This window comes from Schistocerca piceifrons, chromosome 9 (assembly GCF_021461385.2).
Source record: "Schistocerca piceifrons isolate TAMUIC-IGC-003096 chromosome 9, iqSchPice1.1, whole genome shotgun sequence".
In the NCBI taxonomy this organism is placed as follows: Eukaryota; Metazoa; Arthropoda; class Insecta; order Orthoptera; family Acrididae; genus Schistocerca; species Schistocerca piceifrons.
This window is the reverse complement of record NC_060146.1, coordinates 154,578,651-154,603,043: the sequence shown is the minus strand read 5'-3', so window position 1 is coordinate 154,603,043 and position 24,393 is coordinate 154,578,651. Positions and strand designations below refer to the sequence as shown.

The 24,393-nt window shown below is 43.6% G+C and overlaps 1 protein-coding gene and 1 non-coding gene across 2 annotated transcripts in view; both read right to left on the bottom strand.

Annotated features, from left to right (window-relative positions):
- Positions 1-24,393, bottom strand: part of LOC124716783 (luciferin sulfotransferase-like) — a 61,409-nt gene that overhangs the window by 21,987 nt on the left and 15,029 nt on the right. Inside the window, exons 2-4 of the mRNA XM_047243330.1 lie at positions 23,984-24,083; positions 20,237-20,378; positions 607-727 (exon numbers count right to left, since the gene is read on the bottom strand). Of these exons, the coding sequence (XP_047099286.1) occupies positions 607-727; positions 20,237-20,378; positions 23,984-24,083 (363 nt within the window). The remainder of the gene's footprint in view (positions 1-606; positions 728-20,236; positions 20,379-23,983; positions 24,084-24,393) is intronic.
- On the bottom strand, positions 13,317-13,391 carry Trnat-ugu. Its single transcript has one exon. It is a non-coding gene; the product is annotated as a tRNA-Thr (tRNA).

The window sequence follows — 24,393 nt, the reverse complement described above, 5'->3', positions numbered from 1 at the left end:
ATAGTGAGGATGAGGTTGGGCTGAATGAGTGAGAGAGAAATAGCAAATGAGAGTGGAAGAGTATGAGCAGATTAGGCGATGGACTGGTGGCTGTAAAGAAGGGGAACTGTGGAAGTTGAGGTGAGTTGCACATTAAAAAAAAGCGCGAATATGTTCGCATTCCAAAATTTTCGAGAAATTTTTAAAGATGCTAAAGAAGGTAGGATCAGGCAGCTGGTACCCTACCTTTCAGTCAGTCTCTTAAATAAGCATTAACATATTCGCAATTTTTTTTTTTTTTTGCTCTGATAGGAACATTTTTCGGATGGTAGTAATATATGTACAAATCTCAAGCTCTGGGCACTTTACAGAGATGCTGTGGTAGCGGATTAAGAAATCTATTCTCTCAGTTATGTATACTGCTGGGCTGCCGCACGAGTTCATGGACTGTAAGACCATGTCCGTATTCTCTCATGTGGACCTCTGAGTTGGCTGGCTGTATGTCGGAAGTAACGCTCGACTGTAGTTCTCAGGTTTGACCACCAGTGCCAAATTACTTCTGAAGAGCTAATTACGACTCCAAGCGCTCATATACAACTAAAGATTCCGTGCAACAGATTTGCTTACGTATGTTCTCGATGAAGTACTCGCCAAACTCGTCTAACGTCATCGTGACGTCACTGTAGAGATTGTGGTGGTGGTAGTAGGACACGATGACGTCCTTGACGTTTCTCACCACGTAGATGATCTGGAAAAAAAGAGGGACGCAAGTGGTGGCAGCACAGAGGTTCACTTAATCACATATTACGTTCGAAATATTGTCAATGGATGATTAACGTGTTGCACTATTATACAGTTATGAAAATATGACTGCACTATACAAATCCATACACATTATAAAAAGGTAGGTGTGTATTGTATGTATTCGTATGTTCCACATCTGCTCCTAAACCATTGGACCTATTTGATCGTCCGCAGCTCGTGGTCGTGCGGTAGCGTTCTCGCTTCCCGCGCCCGGGTTCCCGGGTTCGATTCCCGACGGGGTCAGGGATGACTGGATGTTGTGTGATGTCCTTAGGTTAGTTAGGTTTAAGTAGTTCTAAATTCTGGGGGACTGATGACAATAGATGTTAAGTCCCATAGTGCTCAGAGCCATTTGAACCTATTTCATCCAAACTTGGTACATGTTTCACTTACATCTGGAAAGAATCGCTTTTGGGGTGAAAACCATCTGCTTATCAAAGGGATGGTGGTGAAAAATATATGTATCCTACGACGCGCGAATACTCAGGCTTTATTCATCCAGTATTTAAGAATGAGAACATTTAGTGATCTGGAACAAACTTTATATGTAATATCAATCCCATAAAAAAAATTTCCCGCTGACAATCACCGCAGAATGATGAAAGGGAAAAGGTTTGTCTCTTACTACATTTTTGCTCTTCAAGCAGCAAAACTGACACGTCAGGCATGACGTTTTAATTTATTATTTCTTTAAGCTAAATCTGTTTGTAACACATTTTGCACGTAATATCCACATACATCACTGAATGTGCCTGCAAAACTGTATAATTTTTCAACCTGTAGTGCAGGAGATCATAAACACTGAGATGGGTGAAAAACTGTTGCATCTGGCAGCGAGGAGACGTGCTGGTCCCCCGGCATGAATCCGCTCGGCGGATTAGTTCAAATGGTTCAAATGGCTCTAAGCAGTATGGGACTTAACATCGGAGGTCATCAGTCCCCTAGACTTAGAACTACTTAAACCTGACTAACCTACGGACATCTCACACATCCATGCCCGAGGCAGAATTCGAACCTGCGACCGTAGCAGCAGCGCGGTCCCGGACTGAAGCGCCTAGAACCGCTCGGTTACATCGACCGGCGGTGGATTAGTGTCGAGGTCCAGTGTGCCGGCCAGCCTGTGGATGGTTTTTAAGGCGGTTTTCCATTTTCCCCTTATTCCGCTGTGCAAACAGTCTCCACGTATGCGTATACCATAATCACTCTAACACTCTAGTATGCGTCGTTCCGGGGGGGGGGGGGGGGGGGAACGGATCCATTGGGGGCCGAACCGAACAGAACAGCGACTGGAATAAGAAAGGGAGGTAATGACTGTGGCACGTAATGTGCCCTCCGCCACACACCGTTGGGTGGCTTGCGGAGTATCAATGTAGATGTAGATGTAAAATAACCCTGGGTTCGGTGTGGGGCGGCGGTGGAGTGGATGGACTGCTGTCGCCTGTTGTGGAGTTGTGAACCACTGAGGGCTACGGCAGGACGAAACCTCTCCATCGTTTGTAGGTCCCCGGTTCAATAAACAATACACACAATCCACACATTCTACTGAATGTAACTACAAAATTATATTATCGTACGACACATAGTTAAGGAGATACAGTGTCATAAACACTGAAATGGATGAAAACTGCCGCATAATGCATGAAGTTTAAATTTATTACTTCTTTGCTACTATTTCTAGTCGCAACACATATAGCAGACAGTATCTACATACAGCGCTGAATGTATCTACAAAATTATGTAATTATATGACACCTAATTCAGGAGATATGACGCCATATACATTGATCTGCGTGAAAGCAGAATTGCAAGGCGAAATTCACTACTGATTCAGGTGAAATTTGTGAAACTGATTGAATAAATCTTACTCACTGCAAGAACACCAAAATGAAAATCTCCGCTCGAAACAACCTAACTCGCAAACTAGTGGGGACACTGTGGGGATCACATCCACAAACTATTCGCTGTTCTGCAATGGCACCGTGCTTTTCTACTGCTGAATATGCTTCTCCAGTCTGGTACAGGTCATCTCATGCCAGACAAGTAGACATTGCTCTCAACGAAACCTGCAGGTTGATCACAGGTTGCTTAAGACCTACCCCAACTGATAAGCTCTACTGCTGGCTGGAATAGCGCCACCATGGATACGCAGAACAGTGGCTGCCAACAAGGAGAGATTGAAAGTGGAACAGGACAGTGCCCATCCACTGCACGGACATAATCCACCACGGCAATGGCTGAGATCACGAAAGACCTTCCTAACAACATCCGAGAAGCTCACCATTTCACCAGAGAAGGCGAGGCTGGAGTTATGGAAGAAGTCGACGCCTCACCTGCAGATGCCAGAAGCTGGAGAACTACCACCTGGACACAACGAGAGCTGGCTGGTGTGGAAAACTTTAAACAGATTACGATCAGGAGTTGGACGATCCAGAGACAACCTGAAGAGATGGGGCTTCATAACAGAAGATACGTCCTGTGATTGTGGACAAGAACAAACCACAAGCCACATGCTCCAGTGCCTTTTTTGCCCTACATCCTGCACGAAGACTGATCTCCTGCAAGCCACTCCAAGCGCCTTGGAGGTTGCAAAGTACTGGGCACATGTAATATAAATACAATTTGTGTATATATATATTTATTAACGTGTATGGCTACTGTAAGTTTGTATGTTTCTGATTCGAGAATATAATAATTGAATAAATGTATGAGAAATATGTGTGAGATGTACATATGCCTGCAGAGACAAGGGTAAAAAACTCCTCCTAAACCTCTGGACCAATTTCAACCAAACTTGGTACAAATATTACTTACTATCTGGAAAGCAATAGTGTAGTATGGAGGTAAAAACCAGAAGCCTCCTATTGTGGTGGTGGTGATAAGGTGGAGAGAGAATGAGGAGGAAGAGATGGACTGATAGAGAAGGGAAGCACATGGAAGTAGGTATGGGAGAGGAAAAGATGGACAGAGAGAGGGAACAGAGAGAGAATTGGAGAGAGAAATGGACAGAGGAGGGGAAGAGGTGGAGATGGACAGAGAGACGAAGGAGGGAGAGTGACTGAGAGAGGTGGGGGGGGGGAGGTGAGATGGACAGAGGGCTGGGGAGGAGTAAATGGACAGACATAGGGAAGAGGACATGGACAGAGAGAGAGGGAAGGAAGAGGCGGAGGGGGATATGTGCCAAGAGAGGGAAGAGGAGGACAGAGAGGGGGTGAGTCGGATATAGAGGAGCAAGAGGAGATGGGGGGAGGAGTAGATTGACACAGGGGGATGGAGGAGACAGGGAGAAAAAGGGGGAGGGGAAACTGTAAAGGGAAAGGGGAGAAGGTGAAGAGAGAGGAAGAGTGGAGAAGATGGACAACAATGAAAGAAGGATAGCATATGGACATATAGATGGGCAGAAAGAGATGGAAAAGTAATGGGGGCGGAGAAAGTGGATAGAGAGATGGGAAGAAGAAAATAGACAGAGAGAAGAAGCAGGAGATGGACAGAGAGGGGAAGGAGGAGCTAGAATAGTTGGAATAAATACAGGCCCATGCAATGCCAATTCAAGTTATCGTTATCTAAAACTATTTACAGGCTCGCTATTATAGTAATAATTATCCGCTCCGATAGCTGAGTGGTCATCGTGACGCATTGCCGTCCTACAGGCTCGGGTTCGATTCCAGGCTAGGTCGGGGATTTTCTCCGCCCAGGGACTGGGTGTTGTGCTGTATTCACCATCATATCACCCCTATCCGGCGCGCAGGTCGCCCAAAGTGGTGTCGACTGTAATAAGACCTGCACCAAAAGCGGCCGGACCTAACCCGCAAGGGGCCTTTCAGCCAATCACGCCAAACGCTCATTTCCATTTCTATAGTAATAATTAATATTAGTCTTAATTTCAACATTGTAAGGAAGAGAAATGAATAAATTCTTGGAGAACATAAATGCTTATACAAGATGTTTTAAATTGTGAGACATGTTCTTACAGGAAGGTAGAAAGATTCGTGTGGCATTGTTGGCTGGGAGAAATCGATATGTAGGTTCAGCCAGCTAATCCAGTGGGTTTTTTCCAGTCTGTGCAGTGTCACCTGTTGGGAAGCGAGTAAGACCTTCCGTTAACCACGCTGTGACATTAGCAACGCGCTCTGTGTTCGGTCTGCGCCGCGAGATGGGTGTGTGTGACGGCGAGAGCAAGCGGCCCCTCGTGTCTGTGTGCAGCAGTACTGCGTGACGTCATTTTCATAGAAAAATCATTCGTAAGCGACAATTTTTTATAGTAACTTTACTTGTGACTATGTAGTTGCATACGCACAGAGAAAGGATAAATTTTGTTAAAAAAGACGATAAAAATACTTTGATAGCATGTTTTTGATGTATTTTATGTCACGAAAGAAAAATACAAAGTCAAAATTTGGCCGAAACCTGAAATTTTTCATACAGTATGCTTTCTTTAGGTGTAAGTATGGAAGGCCAAGAACGAAGCGCTCGAATTAGGGGCATGAGACAAGGATACAAGTTTTCACTCCTTCTCTTCAACCTACACATCGAAGAAGCAATGGTGGACGTAAAAGAAAAGTTAGGGATGGGAGTAAAATTCAGGGTGAAAGGATACCAATGATGAGATTAGCTGGTGACATTGCAATCCTTAGTAAAAGTGAGGAAGAGTTGCAGGACTTGTTGAATGAAATGAGCAGTAGTCTAATAGGTACACAATATGGACTGAGAGTAAACTGCAGAAAGATGAAAGTAATGAAGTGTAGCAGTATTGAAATTAGTGGTTAACTTGATTGTAAAATGGGAGACTACGAAGTAGAGGCAATGAAGAAAGCATGTGACGAACAAAGCAAGGAGGACATAAAAAGCTGACCAGCACCGAAAAGAGAGCATTCCTGGGCAAAACAAATTCGCGAACAGCTGTATGTGCTTTTGGCTACTGTCAATCGTCTTCGGGCTGCTGTCTTGGAGTGTAGCGGCGGCGGAGAATCTGGTGCGTTGCATGAGGCACTTTAGGGGACGCTTGTTTCGCCCACAGGCGCTGCTGCTGAGGTACCTCCAAGTGTACCAGATGCGATGGATCTGCCCTAACAGGAAGGATGAGTGGCGGGTGGTAATGTGTTCGCGTCGCTCGAGGTGGAGGGCCAATGTGGAGGCTGTCTGTCTGAACTCGCCCATTCATCCTGGGAGTGGATAGGTGGCCGCATCTTCAGAGCATCCGAGGCACACGAGGGGGGGAGGGGGCGGGGGTTACTAGTTATCGGGTGCTGCAAAGTTAGGCGCGTTATGGAGCCCCTTAGGCAAACAGCATTCAGGACTAGAAAGAAACCCAATGTGCACTCGGTACATCTGCCAGTGGGTCTCATTCGAGATGTGGAGGATCGTGTCGAGCACGCAATGTGCAGTCGTCTGCAAGTTGTGGCACACTTCGGCACCAACGACGCCTGTCTCTTGGGTTCTGAAGCCATCCTCTGTTCATACTGGCGGCTGGCGGATGTGGTGAAGACTGCCGGTCTCAAGTTTGGGGTGCAAGCGGAGCTCCCGATTTGCAGAATTGTTTCCAGATTCGATAGGGGTCCTACAGTTTGGAAGCGAGTGGAGGGTCTCAACCAAAGGCTTCGTCGACTCTGTGACGGTCTCGGCTGCTGCTGCGTTATCGTGTGGGGATTTATGGGACTCCCCTTGGTAGGCCAATGTCGCATTACGCAAAGGCAGCAGCTATTCGGGTAGCAGAGTACCCGTGGAGTGTACATGGGGTTTCTCCAGACAAGGCGGCAGGTTGGGGTTCTCCGATGAACACTCGCCAGACTACTCGCAGATACCGAAATCAGACTGTGTTCAGAGAAAAACACTTCGACTGTCAAAATTTTATCAGCAAATTGTCGAAGTATTCGTAACAAAATTCTCGAATTTACTGCCCCCTAGGAAACTTCTCGCCCTCAAATTTATCTCGGAAACGAGACATGGCTGAAACGTGAAGTACAAAGTTCTGAGATGTTTAATAATTGATGGAAGGTATATCGAAAAGACAGATTAGATTCATAGGAGAGGGTGTGTTTGTTGCAGTTGACGAAAATATTCTCTCTGATGAGGTCGAATTTGAGTGTGACAGTGAAGTTACCTGATCTCGTGTAACAGGTCTAGATGAAATTGATTTAATTGTTGTATGTTTCTACCGGCCATCCGATTCCGCTGTGAAGGTTTTAGAGTCACTGACAGTAAGTCAAGCTCGGAAATACCCATTTCATTTAATACCCATTTTGTAACGGCTCCCAAACCCAAGGTCGTCGGTGGTACTTTTGGGGCAGCCACCACAAATTGTATAAAGCGTGAGTAGTGACCAGAATGTAGTTATGTCTGTTGGCCGAAAAATAATTAATGACAAGAATCGCGCCAGCTAGAATGAAGAGATAACTTATCTTTATTTCTGACGAAACCTGCACCAGCAATACAAGTCCAAGTAATATCCAAGAGTAATCCGTGTACTGAGCCTAATCGAATACAATAGCAAATATCACACTGCAGTGGCTCCGCTATGAACTCCACGAAAGGCTACCAATAGACAATCGACAACAGACTGTCCTTCTCGGGGCCAGCGCTCCTCCTTATATGCAAAAGGCAGAGGGCGCTGCGGACCCGAGCTCAGTCGTGGCGCGACCTCTTCCGTCGGCGGTGACGACCTGAGACGCCGACGGCCGCGACAGGAACTGTGGCCAACGATGTCACGGTCAGGGCGCGCATGCGCGAGTGGTTGGTTGGTTGGGTCCGTGGATACAACAACTCATATCATGCAATATTACATGGAGATGACTATAACTTACAGGGTACAGACTGGGACGTCTATGGATTCATTGCAGGGGCGCAGACAGACATTCTTGCGAAATTCTCTTGAACATATTTTCTGAGAACTGTCTTGAGCAGGTAGTTCTATAGCCCACAGGCAATGGAAATATTTTAGATCTCGTAGCTACGAACAGGCCTGACTTAATCGACGACGTCAGTATAGAAACGGGCATTAGCGATTATGATATGATCATAGCGACTTTGTTTATCGTAGTTAACCAGTCACTCACTAGGAGTGTATTTCCGGTAGAAAGAGCAGGTAGACAGTTGTTAGCCCCCAAATGGTTCAAATGGCTCTGAGCACTATGAGACTTAACATCTGACGTCATCAGTCCCCTAGATTTAGAACTGCCTAAACCTATCTAACCTAAGGACATCACACACATCCATGCTCGAGGCAGGATTCGAACCTGCGACTGTATCAGCCGCGTGATTCCGGACTGAAGCACCTAGAACCGCTCGACCACAGCGGCCGCCTGTTAGGCCCCCATGTAGTCAATGAATTGACATCGTTTAGTCCCCATATGGAGGAGACAGTCATAAGCGTCACTGATGTAGAGAAACAACCGAAAGAATTGAAAGCAAGTAAGTCCGCAGGTCCTGATGGAATCCAAATTCGGCTTTACAGTGAATGCTCTACAGCACTGCATTTATCGCGAATCTCACGTCGAGCGCGAAGTCCAATCACTCGATTGGAAGAAAGAGCTGATGACCTCGTTATGTAAGAAAGATAAATGAACGGACCCGCAAAATTACGGATCAATATCTTTAACAACGGTTTGCTGTAGAATCCTTGAAGATATTCTCAGTTCGAAAACAATAAGTTTCCCTGGGAGGGAATAGCTTCTGTCCAGAATGGTTTTAGAAATCATCGCTCGTGTCAAACTCAGATTCCCTTTTTCTCACATGATATTCTGCGAACTATGGATGAAGAGCAACAGGTGGATTCCATATTCCTAGATTTCCAAAAAATCGTTTGACACGGCGCCACACTGCTGACTGTTAAGAAGGTACGAGCATAGGAATAGGTTCCCGAATATCTGAGCGGCTCGAAGACTTGTAAAGTAACAGAACCCAGTATGTTGTTCTCGACGGTGAGTGTTCATCAGAGACAAGGGTATTGTCAGGAGTGCCCTAGAGAAGTGTGATAGGACCGCTGTTATTTTCTATACACATCAATTATCTGGCGGACAGGGTAAGCAGCAGTCTGCAGCTGTTTGCTGATGATTCTGTGGTGTATGGGAAAGTGTCGCCGTTGAGTGACTGTAAGAGAATACAAGATAGACAATGTTTGTAGTAGCTATGGTGAATGACAGCTAGCTCTTGATGTAGAAACATGTACGAGGGTGACTCCAAAAGAAATGCACACTATTTTTGTAAAAATACAGTTTTCATTCTACATGTGTGAAAGTTTTACAATGTGTTGATACATCCTTCCCTCTTGTTTTCAAACTTAGTTCAACATGTTCCCGTGAGTGGCGCCGTCACAGCATGTCTTCAAGATGGTTGCTACACTTGACGTTCGTCAGAACTACCACTTGCAACCTACATCCTCAATTATTTGCTTGACGTATTCCAATCTCTGTCTTCCTCTACAGTTTTTGCCCTCTACAGCTCCCTCTAGTACCATGGAAGTCATTCCCTCATGTCTTAGCAGATGTCCTATCATCCTGTCCCTTCTCCTTATCAGTGTTTTCCACATATTCCTTTCCTCTCCGATTCTGCGTAGAACCTCCTCATTCCTTACCTTATCAGTCCACCTAATTTTCAACATTCGTCTATAGCACCACATCTCAAATGCTTCGATTCTCTTCTGTTCCGGTTTTCCCACAGTCCATGTTTCACTACCATACAATGCTGTACTCCAGACGTACATCCTCAGAAATTTCTTCCTCAAATTAAGGCTGGTATTTGATATTAGTAGACTTCTCTTGGCCAGAAATGCCTTTTTTGCCATAGCGAGGCTGCTTTTGATGTCCTCCTTGCTCCGTCTGTCATTGGTTATTTTACTGCCTAGGTAGCAGAATTCCTTAACTTCATTAACTTCGTCACCATCAATCCTGATGTTGAGTTTCTCGCTGTTCTCACTTCTACTACTTCTCATTACCTTCATCTTTCTCCGATTTACTCTCAAACCATACTGTGTACTCATTAGACTGTTCATTCCGTTCAGCAGATCATTTAATTCTTCTTCACTTTCACTCAGGATAGCAATGTCATCAGCGAATCGTATCATTGATATCCTTTCACCTTGTATTTTAATTCCACTCCTAAACCTTTCTTTTATTTCCATTATTGCTTCCTCGATGTACAGATTGAAGAGTAGGGGCGAAAGGCTACAGCCATGTCTTACACCCTTCTCAATACGAGCACTTCGTTCTTGATTGTCCACTCTTATTGTTCCTTCTTGGTTGTTGTACATATTGTATATGACCCGTCTCACCCTATAGCTTACCCCCTACTTTTTTCAGAATCTCGAACAGCTTGCACCATTTTATATTGTCGAACGCTTTTTCCAGGTCGACAAATCCTATGAAAGTGTCTTGATTTTTCTTTAGCCTTGCTTCCATTATTAGCCGTAACGTCAGAATTGCCTCTCTCGTCCCTTTACTTTTCCTACAGCCAAACTGATCGTCACCTAGCGCATTCTCAATTTTCTTTTCCATTCTTCTGTATATTATTCTTGTAAGCAGCTTCGATGCATGAGCTGTTAAGCTGATTGTGTGATAATTCTCGCACTTGTCAGCTCTTACCGTCTTCGGAATTGTGTGGATGATGCTTTTCCGAAAGTCAGATGGTATGTCGCCAGACTCATATATTCTACACACCAACGTGAATAGTCGTTTTGTTGCCACTTCCCCCAATGATTTTAGAAATTCTGATGGAATGTTATCCATCCCTTCTGCCTTATTTGACCGTAAGTCCTCCAAAGCTCTTTTAAATTCCGATTCTAATACTGGATCCCCTATCTCTTCTAAATCGACTCCTCTTTCTTCTTCTATCACATCAGACAAATCTTCACCTTCATAGAGGCTTTCAATGTATTCTTTCCACCTATCTGCTATCTCCTCTGCATTTAACAGTGGAATTCCCGTTGCATTCTTAATGTTACCACCGTTGCTTTTAATGTCACCAAAGGTTGTTTTGACTTTCCTGTGTGCTGAGTCTGTCCTTCCGACAATCATATCTTTTTCGATGTTTTCACATTTTTCCTGCAGCCATTTCGTCTTAGCTTCCCTGCACTTCCTATTTATTTCATTCCTCAGCGACTTGTATTTCTGTATTCCTGATTTTCCCGGAACATGTTTGTACTTCCTCCTTTCATCAATCATCTGAAGTATTTCTTCTGTTACCCATGGTTTCTTCGCAGCTACCTTCTTTGTACCTATGTTTTTCTTCCCAACTTCTGCGATGGCTCTTTTTAGAGATGTCCATTCCTCTTCAAGTGTACTGCGTACTGCGCTATTCCTTATTGCTGTATCTATAGCGTTAGAGAACTTCAAACGTATCTCGTCATTTCTTAGTACTTCCGTATCCCACTTCTTTGCGTATTGATTCTTCCTGACTAATGTCTTGAACTTCAGCCTACTCTTCATCACTACTGTATTGTGATCTGAGTCTATATCTGCTCCTGGGAACGCCTTACAATCCAATATCTGATTTCGGAATCTCTGTCTGACCATGATGTAATCTAATTGAAATCTTCCCGTATCTCCCGGCCATTTCCAAGTTTACCTCCTCCTCTTGTGAGTCTTGAACAGGGTATTGGCTATTACTAGCTGAAACTTGTTACAGAACTCAATTAGTCTTTCTCCTCTTTCATTCCTTGTCCCAAGCCCATATTCTCCTGTAATCTTTTCTTCTACTCCTTCCCCTACGGCTGCATTCCAGTCGCCCATGACTATTAGATTTTCGTCCCCCTTTACATACTGCATTACCCTTTCAATATCCTCATACACTTTCTCTATCTGTTCATCTTCAGCTTGCGACGTCGGCATGTATACCTGAACTATCGTTGTCGGTGTTGGTCTGCTGTCGATCCATAAGAGGTTGAAAAAGGTGTATGGAAATGCTGCTGTCGATTGCAGTAGAGTTAGTCGGTGGGCAAGCATGTTACGTGATGAAAGCGGGCACGGCAATATTGAGGATTGTCCTCGCAGTGGCAAGCCTCGTACTGCACACACTCCAGACAATGTGCAGAGAGTTAACGAATTGGTGACTGCTGACAGACGCATCACAGTGAACGAATTGTCACGCTACGTTGGGATAGAAGAAAGAAACAAGAAAAATGGTATCCAGCGAACTTTTGGAACAGTACGAGAATAGTGGAGATGAATTTCTTGGAAGAATTGTGACAGGTGATGAAACATGGCTCCATCATTTTTCACCAGAGACGGAGAGGCAATCGATGGAGTGGCATCATGCAAATTCACCCAAAAAAAAAATTCAAAACCACACTTTCTGCTGGAAAAGTTATGGCTACGGTGTTTTTCGATTCCAAAGGACTCTTGCTTGTGGACATCATGCCAAGTGGAACCACCATAAATTCTGATGCATATGTGACGACACTGAAGAAACTTCAAGCTCGACTGAGTCGTGTTCGACCACATCGGCAAAAGCAAGATGTTTTGCTGTTGCACGACAATGCACGGCCACATGTCAGTCAACAAACCATGGAAGCGATCACAAAACTCGGATGGACAACACTGAAACACCCGTCTTACAGTTCTGACCTGGCTCCATGTGACTATCATCTCTCTGGGAAACTGAAAGACTCTCTTCGTGGAACAAGATTTGAAGATGATGACTCCCTTGTGCACGCTGCCAAACAGTGGCTCTAACAGGTTGGTCCAGAATTTTACCGTACGGGTATACAGGCGCTGGTTCCAAAATGGCGTAAGGCAGTTGAGAGAGATGGAAATTATGTGGATGAATGAAAATATTGTTCATAAAGGATGTATCTATACTCTGTAAAACTTTCAAACATGTGGAATAAAAGATGGATTTAAAAAAAAAATAGTGTACATTTCTTTTGGAGTGACCCTCGCAAGTTAATGCAGATATGAGGAAAAAACAAAGATAACGTTCGAGTAGCTCAAGTGGTCTGTTGCTTGACACAGTCCAGTCATAACATTGCAAAACAATATGAAATGGAATGAGTAGGTAAGGGTTGTAGTAGGGGAGGCGAATGGTCGACTGCCTTTTATGGGGAGTATTTTAGGAAAGTGTGGCTCATCTGTAAAGTAGAACGCTTACAGGACACTGGTACGGCCCATTGTTGAGTACTGTTCACGTGTCTGGTATCCGCACCAGGTCGGATTAAAGGAAGACATCGAAGCAATTCAGGGGAGCGCTGCTAGATTTGTCACCGGTAAGTTCGAACAACACGCAAGTACTATGGAGGTGCTTCGGTAACTCAAATAGGATTCACTGGAGGGAAGGCTACGATCTTTTCGAGGAACTCTGCAGAGGAAATTCAGAGACCGGTATCTGAGGCCGACTGCAGAACGATTCTGTTGCCGCCAACGTACATTTCCTGTAAGGGCAGGGAAGATAAGATTAGAGAGAGTAGCGCTAGTACGGAGGAATAAGGGCAGTCGATTTTCCCTCGCACTATTTGCGAGTGAGACAAGACAGGAAGATAGAATTATGTATTAATACCTTCAGCTGCTGACGGGCGTTGATATGTGTCAATGGGGACAGTTGAAAATGTGTGCCCCGACCGGGACTCGAACCCGGGATCTTCTGCTTACATGGCAGACGCTCTATCCATGTGAGCCACCGAGGGCACAGAGGGTAATGCGACTGCAGAGTCTATCTTTCGCACGCCTCCCGCGAGACCCACATTCTCACCTGATATGTCCACGCACTACATTCGTATTCATTACTCGTGGAAGACATTCTTACCAAGTTCTGTAAGAGTTCGGCTACACCATATCCACATAAGTATATAGTTCTGACAATACCGGCCGTGACCTTCCTCTTCTGTGCGGATGCACACATATTACCCGAACTCTTACGGGACTTGGTAAGAATGTCTTCCACGAGTAATGAGTTTGTTGAGTAGGAACACTACGAATGTAGTGTGTGGACATATCAGGTGAGAATGCAGGTATCGCGGGAGGCGTGCGCGAGATACACAGAGTACGCAAAAGAACTTGCCCCCCTTCTAACAGCCGTGTACCGCAAGTCCCTAGAGGAACGGAAGGTTCCAAATGATTGGAAAAGAGCACAGGTAGTTCCAGTTTTCAAGAAGGGTCGTCGAGCAGATGCGCAGAATTGTAGGCCTATATCTCTGACATCGATCTGTTGTAGAATTTTAGAACATGTTTTTTGCTCGCGTATCATGTCATTAGTGGAGACCCAGAATTCACTCTGTATGAATAAACATGGATTCCGGAAACAGCGATCGTGTGAGACCCAATTCGCTTTATTTGTTCATGAGACCCAGAAAATATTAGATACAGGTTCCCAGGTAGATGCCATTTTCCTTGACTTCCGGAAGGCGTTCGATACAGTTCCGCACTGTCGCCTGATAAACAAAGTAAGATCCTACGGAATATCAGACCAGCTGTGTGGCTGGATTGAAGAGTTTTTAGCAAACGGAACATGGCATGTTGTTCTAAATGGAGAGTCGTCTACAGACGTTAAAGTAACCTCTGGTTGCCACAGGGGAGTGTTATGGGACCATTGCTTTTCACAATATATACAGGGTGAGTCACCTAACGTTACCGCTGGATTTATTTCGTAAACCACATCAAATACTGACGAATCGATTCCACAGACCGAATGTGAGGAGAGGGGCTAGTGTAATTGGTTAATACAAACCATAAAAAAAATGCACGGAAGTATGTTTTTTAATACAAACCTACGTTTTTTTAAATGGAACCCCGTTAGTTACAAACCTACGTTTTTTAAAATGGAAACCCGTTAGTTTTGTTAGCACATCTGAACATATAAACAAATACGTAATCAGTGCCGTTTGTTTCATTGTAAAATGTTAAATACATCCGGAGATATTGTAACCTAAAGTTAACGCTTGAGTACCACTCCTCCGCTGTTCGATCGTGTGTATCGGAGAGCACCGAATTACGTAGGGATCCAAAGGGAACGGTGATGGACCTTAGGTACAGAAGAGACTGGAACAGCACATTACGTCCACATGCTAAAACCTTTTTATTGGTCTTTTTCACTGACGCACATGTACATTACCATGAGGGGTGAGGTAAACGTACATACGTGATTTCCGTTTTCAATTGCGGAGTGGAATAGTGTGTCCCGAAATGTCAGGCCAATAGATGTTCAATGTGGTGGCCATCATTTGCTGCACACAATTCCATTCTCTGGCGTAATGAATGTCGTACACGCCGCAGTACATCTGGTGTAATGTCGCCGCAGGCTGCCACAATACGTTGTTTCATATCCTCTGGCGTTGTAGGCACATCACGGTACACATTCTCCTTTAACGTACCCCACAGAAAGAAGTCCAGAGGTGTAAGATCAGGAGAACGGGCTGGCCAATTTATGCGTCCTCCACGTCCTATGAAACGCCCATCGAACGTGTACCTCACCCCTCATGGTAATGTACATTTGTGTCAGTGAAAAAGACCGATAAAAAGGTGTTAGCATGTGGACGTAATGTGCTGTCCCAGTCTCTTCTGCACCTAAGGTCCATCACCGTTCCCTTTGGTTCCCTACGTAATTCGGTGCTCTCCGATACACACGATCGAACAGCGGAGGCGTGGTACTCAAGCGTCAACTTTAGGTTACAATATCTCCGGATGTAATTAACATTTTACAATGCAACAAACGGCACTGATTACGTATTTGTTTATATGTTCAGATGTGCTAACAAAACTAACGGGGTTCTATTTAAAAAAAACGTAGGTTTGTATTAAAAAACATACTTCCGTGCATTTTTTTATGGTTTGTATTAACCAATTACACTAGCCCCTCTCCTCACGTTCGGTCTGTGGAATCGATTCATCAGTATTTGATGTGATTTACGAAATATATCCAGCGGTAATGTTAGGTGACTCACCCTGTATAAATGACCTAGTAGATAGTGTCGGAAGTTCCATGCGGTTCGCGGATGGTGCTGTAGTATACAGAGAAGTTGCAGCATTAGAAAATTGCAGTGAAATGCAGGAAGATCTGCAGCGGATAAGGACTTGGTGCAGGGAGTGGCAAGTGACCCTTAACATAGACAAATGTAATGTATTGCGAATACATAGAAAGAAGGATCCTTTATTGTGTGATTATATGATAGCGGAACAAACACTGGTAGCAGTTACTTCTGTAAAATATCTGGGAGTATGCGTACGCAACGATTTTAAATGGAATGATCATATAAAATTGATTGTTGGTAAGGCGGGTGCCAGGTCGAGATTCATTGGGACAGTCCTTAGAAAATGTAGTCCGTCGACAAAGGAGGTGGCGTACAAAACACTAGTTCGACCTATACTTGAGTGTTGCTCATCAGTGTGGGATCCGTACCAGGTTAGGTTGACAGAGGAGATAGAGAAGATCCAAAGAAGAGCGGCGTGTTTTCGTCACGGGGTTGTTTGGTAAGCGTGATAGCGTTACGGAGATGTTTAGCAAACTCAAGTGGCAGACTCTGCAAGAGAGGCGCTCTGCATCGCGGTGTAGCTTGCTGTCCAGGTTTCAAGGGGGTGCGTTTCTGGATGAGGTATCGAATAGATTGCTTCTCCCTACTTATACCTCCTGAGGAGATTACGAATGTAAAATTAGAGAGATTCGAGCGCGCACGGAGACTTTCCGGCAGTCGTTCTTCCCGTGAACCATATGCGACTGGAACAGGGAAGGGAGGTAATGACAGTGGCACGTAATGTGCCCTCCGCCACACACCGTTGGGTGGCTTGCGGAGTATAAATGTAGATGTAGATAGATCCCTGCAGTCGCACTATCCTCTGTGCCCTCGTGGCACAGATGGATAGAACGTCTGCTATGTAAGCAGGAGATCCTGGGTTCGAGTCCCGGTCGGGGCACACATTTTCGCCTGTCCGCGTTGATATATATCAACGTCCGTCAGCCGCTGAAAGTATTAATTTATAATTCTAATTTCGTTCCAGACGGATGCAGGCCATCAATGATGTCTATTCTTTTGGACACGTCCGAAAGAACAGACACTATATCCATATGAGTGTAAAGAAAGGAAATGAATAGTAGTGCTACAGGGTACTCTCCGCCACGCACCACACGGTGGCTTGCGAAACGTGTTTGTAGTTGTAGACGTACTGATACCAAACATCGGCCTTAATTTGACGAAGAAATTTCTGAGAAGGTGTATTTGAAGCACAGCGTTGTCTCAAAGTCATTTATAAATTCTGCGAAAACCGGAAAAGAAGAGAATATGAGCATTAAACATGTGTTACTACAGAAGGATGTTGAAAACTGGGTGGACTAATAAGGTAATAATAGTCGAGGAGAGGAACACGTAGAAAACATTGTTGTGAATAAGTCACAGAATGATATGAAGTATGTTAAGACATCAGGAAATAATTTCTTTGCTTCTTGTGCGGATAGATAGAGAATGGGATACACGCAAGAAATAATTGAGGACGAAGCGTGCGTTTCCATCTGAGATGTTGACAGTGGTGAGGCTGCATCGAACCAGTTAAAAGGCTGACGACCGTAAGAAGAATAGGTTGTTTTTCCTTCGTTTACAATGTCGAATGGATAATTTCGATAAAAATAATGCTAGGTAAAATTCAGTAAAATCTTAACACGTTACCTACTTATCGTTTTTAAATTAGAGTCTTGAATTTCTGATATATTGCAAAAACTAGGAATTAATTATGTGCTGTAACTTTTGACAACTGTATCTTTAATATTTTAGCCACTGTACGTATTTAAATGATCATCTCAGAACACACAGGCGTTTGCATTACGTTCTTCAAAAATTCTTTTTGTTTTATCTTGCAAGATATTGTGGTACATTTTATTAGCTTTTAGTTAGGAAAAGATAGTCCTTTAATAGAAAATTATTAGGCCCAAACTGGAAGGCAATGATCAATTTTAATGATCAGAATGGGTTTGGTTACCAGAGTCTGTTGAGGACAGTAGTTGGTCAGAGCAGGGTGGATCCTACGCCGTCCGCGCCCTTGAAAGAAATGTGGCCCTGCGAACCGCCGGTAAACAAGCAGTGTCTCTGCCACGAGGCAGCCTCGACGTCTCTCCGCGGTCTGGCTCGTTTGTAGTACAACTTGGCTAAAATCTTGTTTCCAGTAGTGTGGGACTTCACTTTCTGAACGATGCCGTGAAAGTCGGGTGAAGTAATCTATACATGGCCGTCCAGGTAACCGCGCGCTCTAACGCAGGGCTTTCCGGATTGGGAAGGAGCGCCTGGTCCTCGGCACGAATGCGCCCGGTGGACTTGTGTCGAGGTCCGGTGGGCCGGCCAGTCTGCGGATGGTTTTTAGGCGGTTTTCCATCTGTCTCGGCGAATGCGGGCTGGTTTCCCTTATTCAAAAATGGTTCAAATGGCTCTGAGCACTATGGGACTTAACTTCTGAGGTCATCAGTCCCCTAGAACTTAGAACTACTTAAACCTAACTAACCTAAGGACATCACACACATCCATGCCAGAGGCAGGATGCGAACCTGCGCCCGTAGCGATCGCGCGGTTCCAGACTGTAGCGCCTAGAACCGCTCGGCCACTCTGGCCGGCAGTTCCCCTTATTCCGCCTCAGCTACACTATGTCGGCGATTGCTGCGCAAACAAGTTCTCCACGTACGCGTACACCACCATTACTCTACCACGCAAACATAGGGGGTCCACCGGGGGTCGAATCGCACAATAATCGGTGTGGGGCGGCGGAGGGGTGAAGTGGACTGAGGTAGTCGTCGTGGGGTTGTGGACCACTGCGGCTGCGGCGGGGACGGAGCCTCTCCGTCGTTTCTAGGCCCCCCGGTTAACATACAATACAATACAATCTATACATTGTTTTCGGAAATGCCGTCCGTCTTTGATACCAAGTGGAAAGTGGAGTTACTTACACGTAAAGAACTGATTTGAGATTTTTGTGGCAGTTTGACAAAATCATCACAGTCAAACTTTGACACTACCGAGCACTGAGTGACAACCGCCAGGTAGGAACCTTTATGTTATTTCTATTTCAAATGAACTACATCGTTTTTAAAAAATTTGGCCGCCGTGATTGTAGCTGAATCATTTTCAAAATTTATTTAGTTTAAATAACGACATTTGATATGATATTTTGTTGAAAGCTGTGTCGGTTCTTGGTGTTTCTTCTAGGGCTTCACTAGAAGACAGGTAACAAAGTTCAAGAAACTAACATAAAAGGACGAAAATGGATAACGTAATAAATGCTGTAGGGGTATACACCAACCTTACTATGAAAGCTTCTATGAAAAATTCATTCTCTTCTCGTTTAGAGCAGAGAATCTGTTGGCCGGTCGGTTGGTTGGTTTGGAGGAGGGGACGAAACAGCGAGGTGATAAGTCCTATCGGATTAGGGAAGGATGGGGAAAGAAGTCGGCCGCGCCCTTTCAAAGGAACCGTCCCGGAACGTGTCTGAAGTGATTTAGGGAAACCACGGAGACCCTAAATCAGGATGGCCGGACGCGGGTTTAAACCGCCGTCCTCCCGAATGCGGGTCCAGTGTGCTAAGCACTGCACCACCTCGCGGAGAATCTGTCAATGGTGCGTTCACTAAATACGATGCTGCATATGAAGTCTTTCTCTATGGATGGCATTGCTTGTGCAATTATCCTATCCGAAACTGTGGATCCGGCGCTGTTATCGTTCGTCTTGGGCGGTTTTTACATATTCTCCCTTTCGACCACCTCTTTGAAGCCTGTTCCTAGGGATGAAATGTCATCTGGTCTGCAAGAATGGACAAAATTAGAAAGATATTAATAACATGCTAGGATTACAGTAGAGGCACGATCTTCTTCTGGTAGTACTTGAAAAGGAGGTAATGCGATCGAATACTGTTGATGGGAACATACAAAAAAATAAAATAATATAAAATAAAATACTGCTGGAATTTGGTCAGCAAGGGGAGGAGATGTGGTGTAAAGTTTCTGATCACCAACTTTGCTACAATTTCCAGTACTAAATTCCAAACCTCTTGTCAGTGTCTCAAGAAGAGAGGACTTATGACACAGTTGATGGTGATCCCTCCATGAGATGAGGACCTTAAGCTCGGCGGCCCATTTGCTGCTATTATAGAGCAGTAACCTGTGTGTCGCACAGCGTTTCAACGTCTCTCATTTCTCCCTCACTGTCATCAGCTATGCAAACACGAGACTAATATTCCACATCCAACCGTCACAATCACGCAAACACAACTGATACGCCGAATCTCGTATTTCGTAAAGGAGAGTTACCGATGTGCGCCAGGAAAGAAGGTCTCTTCAAACAGCTCTTCAGACAGACAGCAGGAACTACCTCTCATTGTGTCCCAGTCAACAGTTCCTCACGACTTCAACAATTTTACTGTATTATTGATGAAATTATGTACTACAACTTATGCACGATAGTCTAGGAGTTGCAATGTACTACGTCTGACTGTTTTGTGAGTCGTCAGGTGTGGCTGATGTGAGGAAGGGAGGAAGCAGTAAATGAAGAAAAGGAAAGGTCATTTACCTTAGGCTTCACCGTCCATAGCTGCTTCGGAAGTAGTTGCAAGGGAAGATGACTTTTGATAAGTCTCGGCGACTTAAGTTTCGCACAGGCGTCCATCGTATGGGTTCCCATATTCGTCAGTGTCTTCAGAAGTGAGGAAAATCTGCAAAGAAATTCTGGTTATACTCTGTGATAGGCAAAAAATACGTATAGTACAATATAACATGCGAAACATATATGTATTATGTACTGTGATAATCCAAAAATTATACTGAGGGTAAAAACAACATGCCATGTACGGGGGTTGTTCGGAAAGTAAGAAACGAGCGGTCGCGAAATGGAAACCACAATGAAAATCAAAACTGTTTTCTTTGCACAGTTAGCTACACCTTCCAGGTACTTCTCTACATAGTCGACGCTCCGACTTAGAGGTAAATCTTTGTTTTTTTTTTTTTTGTTCGGTTGGCGGTACAAGTTTGAAATACAAGAATGGAAACCAAGTTATATTTTTATTGATTTGTATTATGAAGTGAAATGACTGAAAATGTATGTGCAGTTCCCCAGAAAGTCTACTAGTTTTCACATAATTTTTGTAGCAGCAACTCATTCATCTTCTAGACGGTCATACAAAAGTTAAACCAACTCACAACAACGAAGAGCAACAAAAAAGATGAGTATTATTTAACAAAACTGGTTCTTTAATTCGATCGTCGCTATCTCTCGCTGCAGTGTGTCACTATCTCAGTGCTGTGAAAATATGACCAGCCGCCCAAATTACTAACTTACTTCAAAGATTAATAAGTCAACTTTGGGCTACAAGAGTGTGGTGACGGTCAGAAAATGTACGTTCAGAAATTTTGCCACCAAATCAGTCTGGCGGCTGCTTTAGCACCTGAGGGTTAGGCAACCACTTAGCCATCTTCAGGTGCTAGAGAAGCCGCCAGGCTGAATTGGTGTCACACATTCTGACAGGTATATTTCTAACGTGCTCAACAAAGTTGCATGGGTTGCAGTGAAGGTGCGGCAGAACTGGGATGTCTTAGGCCGCGTCCTGCGTAAGTGACAGAAGCAACCGACAGCTCGCGACAGCTTCAGACGACGTAACACGTCCGCAGGTGTGGTTACGCTACCTGGGCAACGTCCGAGGCGCTGCCTGTCCTCTGTTACAAGTAGGAACGTTTGAATTCAAACGGAATCCTGTCGTTGCAGCACGCGTGACACTGAAATATTTTACTGAAGGTAGGGATTAGTGATATCGGTCCATAATTTGAAACTTCTTCTTTACTTCCCTTCTTATGGATTGGCTGAATAACACTTATTTTTAAGGAATTTGGGCATATGTTTTCATTAATACTACAGTTGAATTGGAACATTTCTTTAACACAACACTTGAGATATCATCAAACCCAGATGAATGCTTGTGCTTTAGCTTTTGTATTGTGTTAAATATTTCCTGTTGATCACACCCATAAATTCCGTGACACCATCAGGCGTGCCAGCCTGTAGATCTATAATATGGGCTGGTTGGTCAAAAGGAGAGATAAAATGCTTATTGAATAAATTACATACTTCATTTGGATCTTTCACTGGATGGCTCTCGTGTCTAATGCTAACTGGTTCACTCTGTCCTTTGCTGGTGGCTTTACGATGTTTTTTGGTTAGTCTCCAGGATGCCTTACCTATGTAAGCTGAACTCTCTATTGCATCATTGTTCATATGTCTCCTCAAGTGTAAAAGGTCTGCCTTAAAAGTTCTTTTGGCTTGATAGTACTTTTCCTTAAATATATGTAGCTCTGTTTCCTTATATAAACAGCCAAGATCATATATATTCTGCCTTAACTTAATCAGCCTAAGTGTAAGTTTGTGCCTAATATTACTTTCAAGACGAGAGTTGGTTTGTACCCTGGTTATTTCTTTGAGAGGGCAGCAGCAGTCGCAGTTCTTCAGCACTGTCCTATAAAATTTTTCCCATTTGTTTTTTGACTAGTTTGGTAAATAGTGTCCCATTTCTCCTCTGCTAACCTAGTTTTGAAGATGCTGATGTTGGTACTATACAGGATTCGCTTCTTCTTCATTATCTTAGTTGCTGTTGGTACAGCAAACGTTAAATATTCTAACACATGACAATAGCGATCTGAGTAATGAAAATCAACACTTTGAAAGTTAACACTGTCTTTTACATTTTTGTTGACTATTACATAATCTATCTTACTGGAGCTTGAGTCTGTTACTCTAGTGTCAGAGTTCACTATACTTGTGAGATTATATGAGTTTAATATATCTGTTATTTTCAAATTGGTTATACTACAGGAGTTTGCATCAATATTTAAGTCTCCAACTATTCTAAGGTAAGTGGGGCCTGTTTATCTAATTGCCCTGTTAAGTCTATCAAGACAGTACAACACATAGGAATTTTTTGAGCGGTACATACCAATAACTTTATGTTTAGCTAACCTGCTTGAATGAGCGTTTATGTGGACCACAACACCAGCCATTCCAATTGTTCCTTCTTTACAGTATTGTTCAACAACTGAGATTTTCTTAAAAGGAAGACGTTCATTTATAAATATTGCCACCCCACCACCTTTGTGCTGTTTCCTGCAGTAACTATCTGCTAACAGATTACTATCTAATTTTTAATAATCAATTTCATAGTCTTTGAGTCCATGTTCTGTAATTACTAACAGGTGTGGTGAATTCTCATCCGCAAATACTTGCAGTAAATCGAGTTTATTCCTAAGATACTGCAAGTTTAGATGCATTGTCCTAAAAGGCACTGATATTTTACAACACCTTGTGACATGGAATTCTGAATCAGTCGAATTATTACACAAGTATTTAACACTGCACTGTAATTACGATTTACTCACTTCCAAGTCGGTTTGTTCAGCATATGAATAAGGTTCTTTCCAATTCAAGGGGTATAGTTCAATAAAATCGTGTTGCTTGAAACTGAGCCAAAAAAAACTTGTTGATCATAATCTAAGATGATCGGGTCCGTGGTATTCTGCAGCTTCTTACAAAGTTCCGTTATCTGGTTCACTAACATGAGCTTTCCATTTATGTTTAAGTGAAGTCCGTGCCTGGCATGTTCTTCACGTTTCAGTTTGCTTATGTCTAGCAATTCACATGATTTAGCTTTTTACATAGTTTCTGCAATTCCAAATTATAGCGCTCAATATCTGTATTTATACACGACCACTGACGGAGATTATGTCGCTCTGGTGGGTTTGTTAGGGTAACATTTGTGTTGTACAGTTTTGGCGCGAGTGCTTACTTGCTCTCGTTTTTGTAAACATCGTTGGCGCCGCCAATGATTACAAAGTGGTCGTCTTTTTTCAAATTGTTTGTTTCTGATAAATTCTCAACTACAGCACTAATGTAGCTCCGGGTTTAACTTTTGCGAATACTGAATATTCATTGTGTAAAGCTTCATGAAGGGAAGCTGAAAGGCTTTATCCGTGGGTGCCCGCATACAGTAACAAGAAGAAAGCAATGGATCGCAGAAAATGGAGAGGCAGAGGATCTGCTAATATAGCAGAAAACTGATGATGAGACATTTTCAGTCTTTGCCGTTGATCCCTCTTAATGTCCTGCTACAGATGATAGCAGTGATACCCCTTCAATTTACATATAGTGTTTCACAGCTGCTGGATCTGCGTGGTGTCTATTTTTCCGAAACAACTGACACCACGCATTCAAATAAAATAATGTATAGATTAACAGAACGGACAAACATGAAAATACTTCACCATTGTATATACTTACTCCAGAAATGGGGTCCGTTCAAGCAGAGGAATTTTGTACGCTGTCTCATAATCGAAATTATTCATGATTAACCAGATCATCTCCTGGCACCAAGTCATACCTGTGGGTAGATAGTCATGGTTAGTGACAGAATTTAATTCAGTGCCTGTTGTTACAAATTTATGTTAATGATTAGCTCAGACAGTGCTCTTCATTACAGGGACACGGAAAGAGGAAGATGAAAGACGCTTCTAAGCTGTCTTTATCTAACAACAAGGAACAGAAAAATATTCAGGAAACATTACTCCCACGTAGAAGAAGAAAATGTGTTTGTTATACGGACATGTAATATATGGACATGGGTTCAGAATAATTATCCGACCAAAAGTATCAAGACACTTATTGTACGTTGTCAGGCAAATCCAACACCT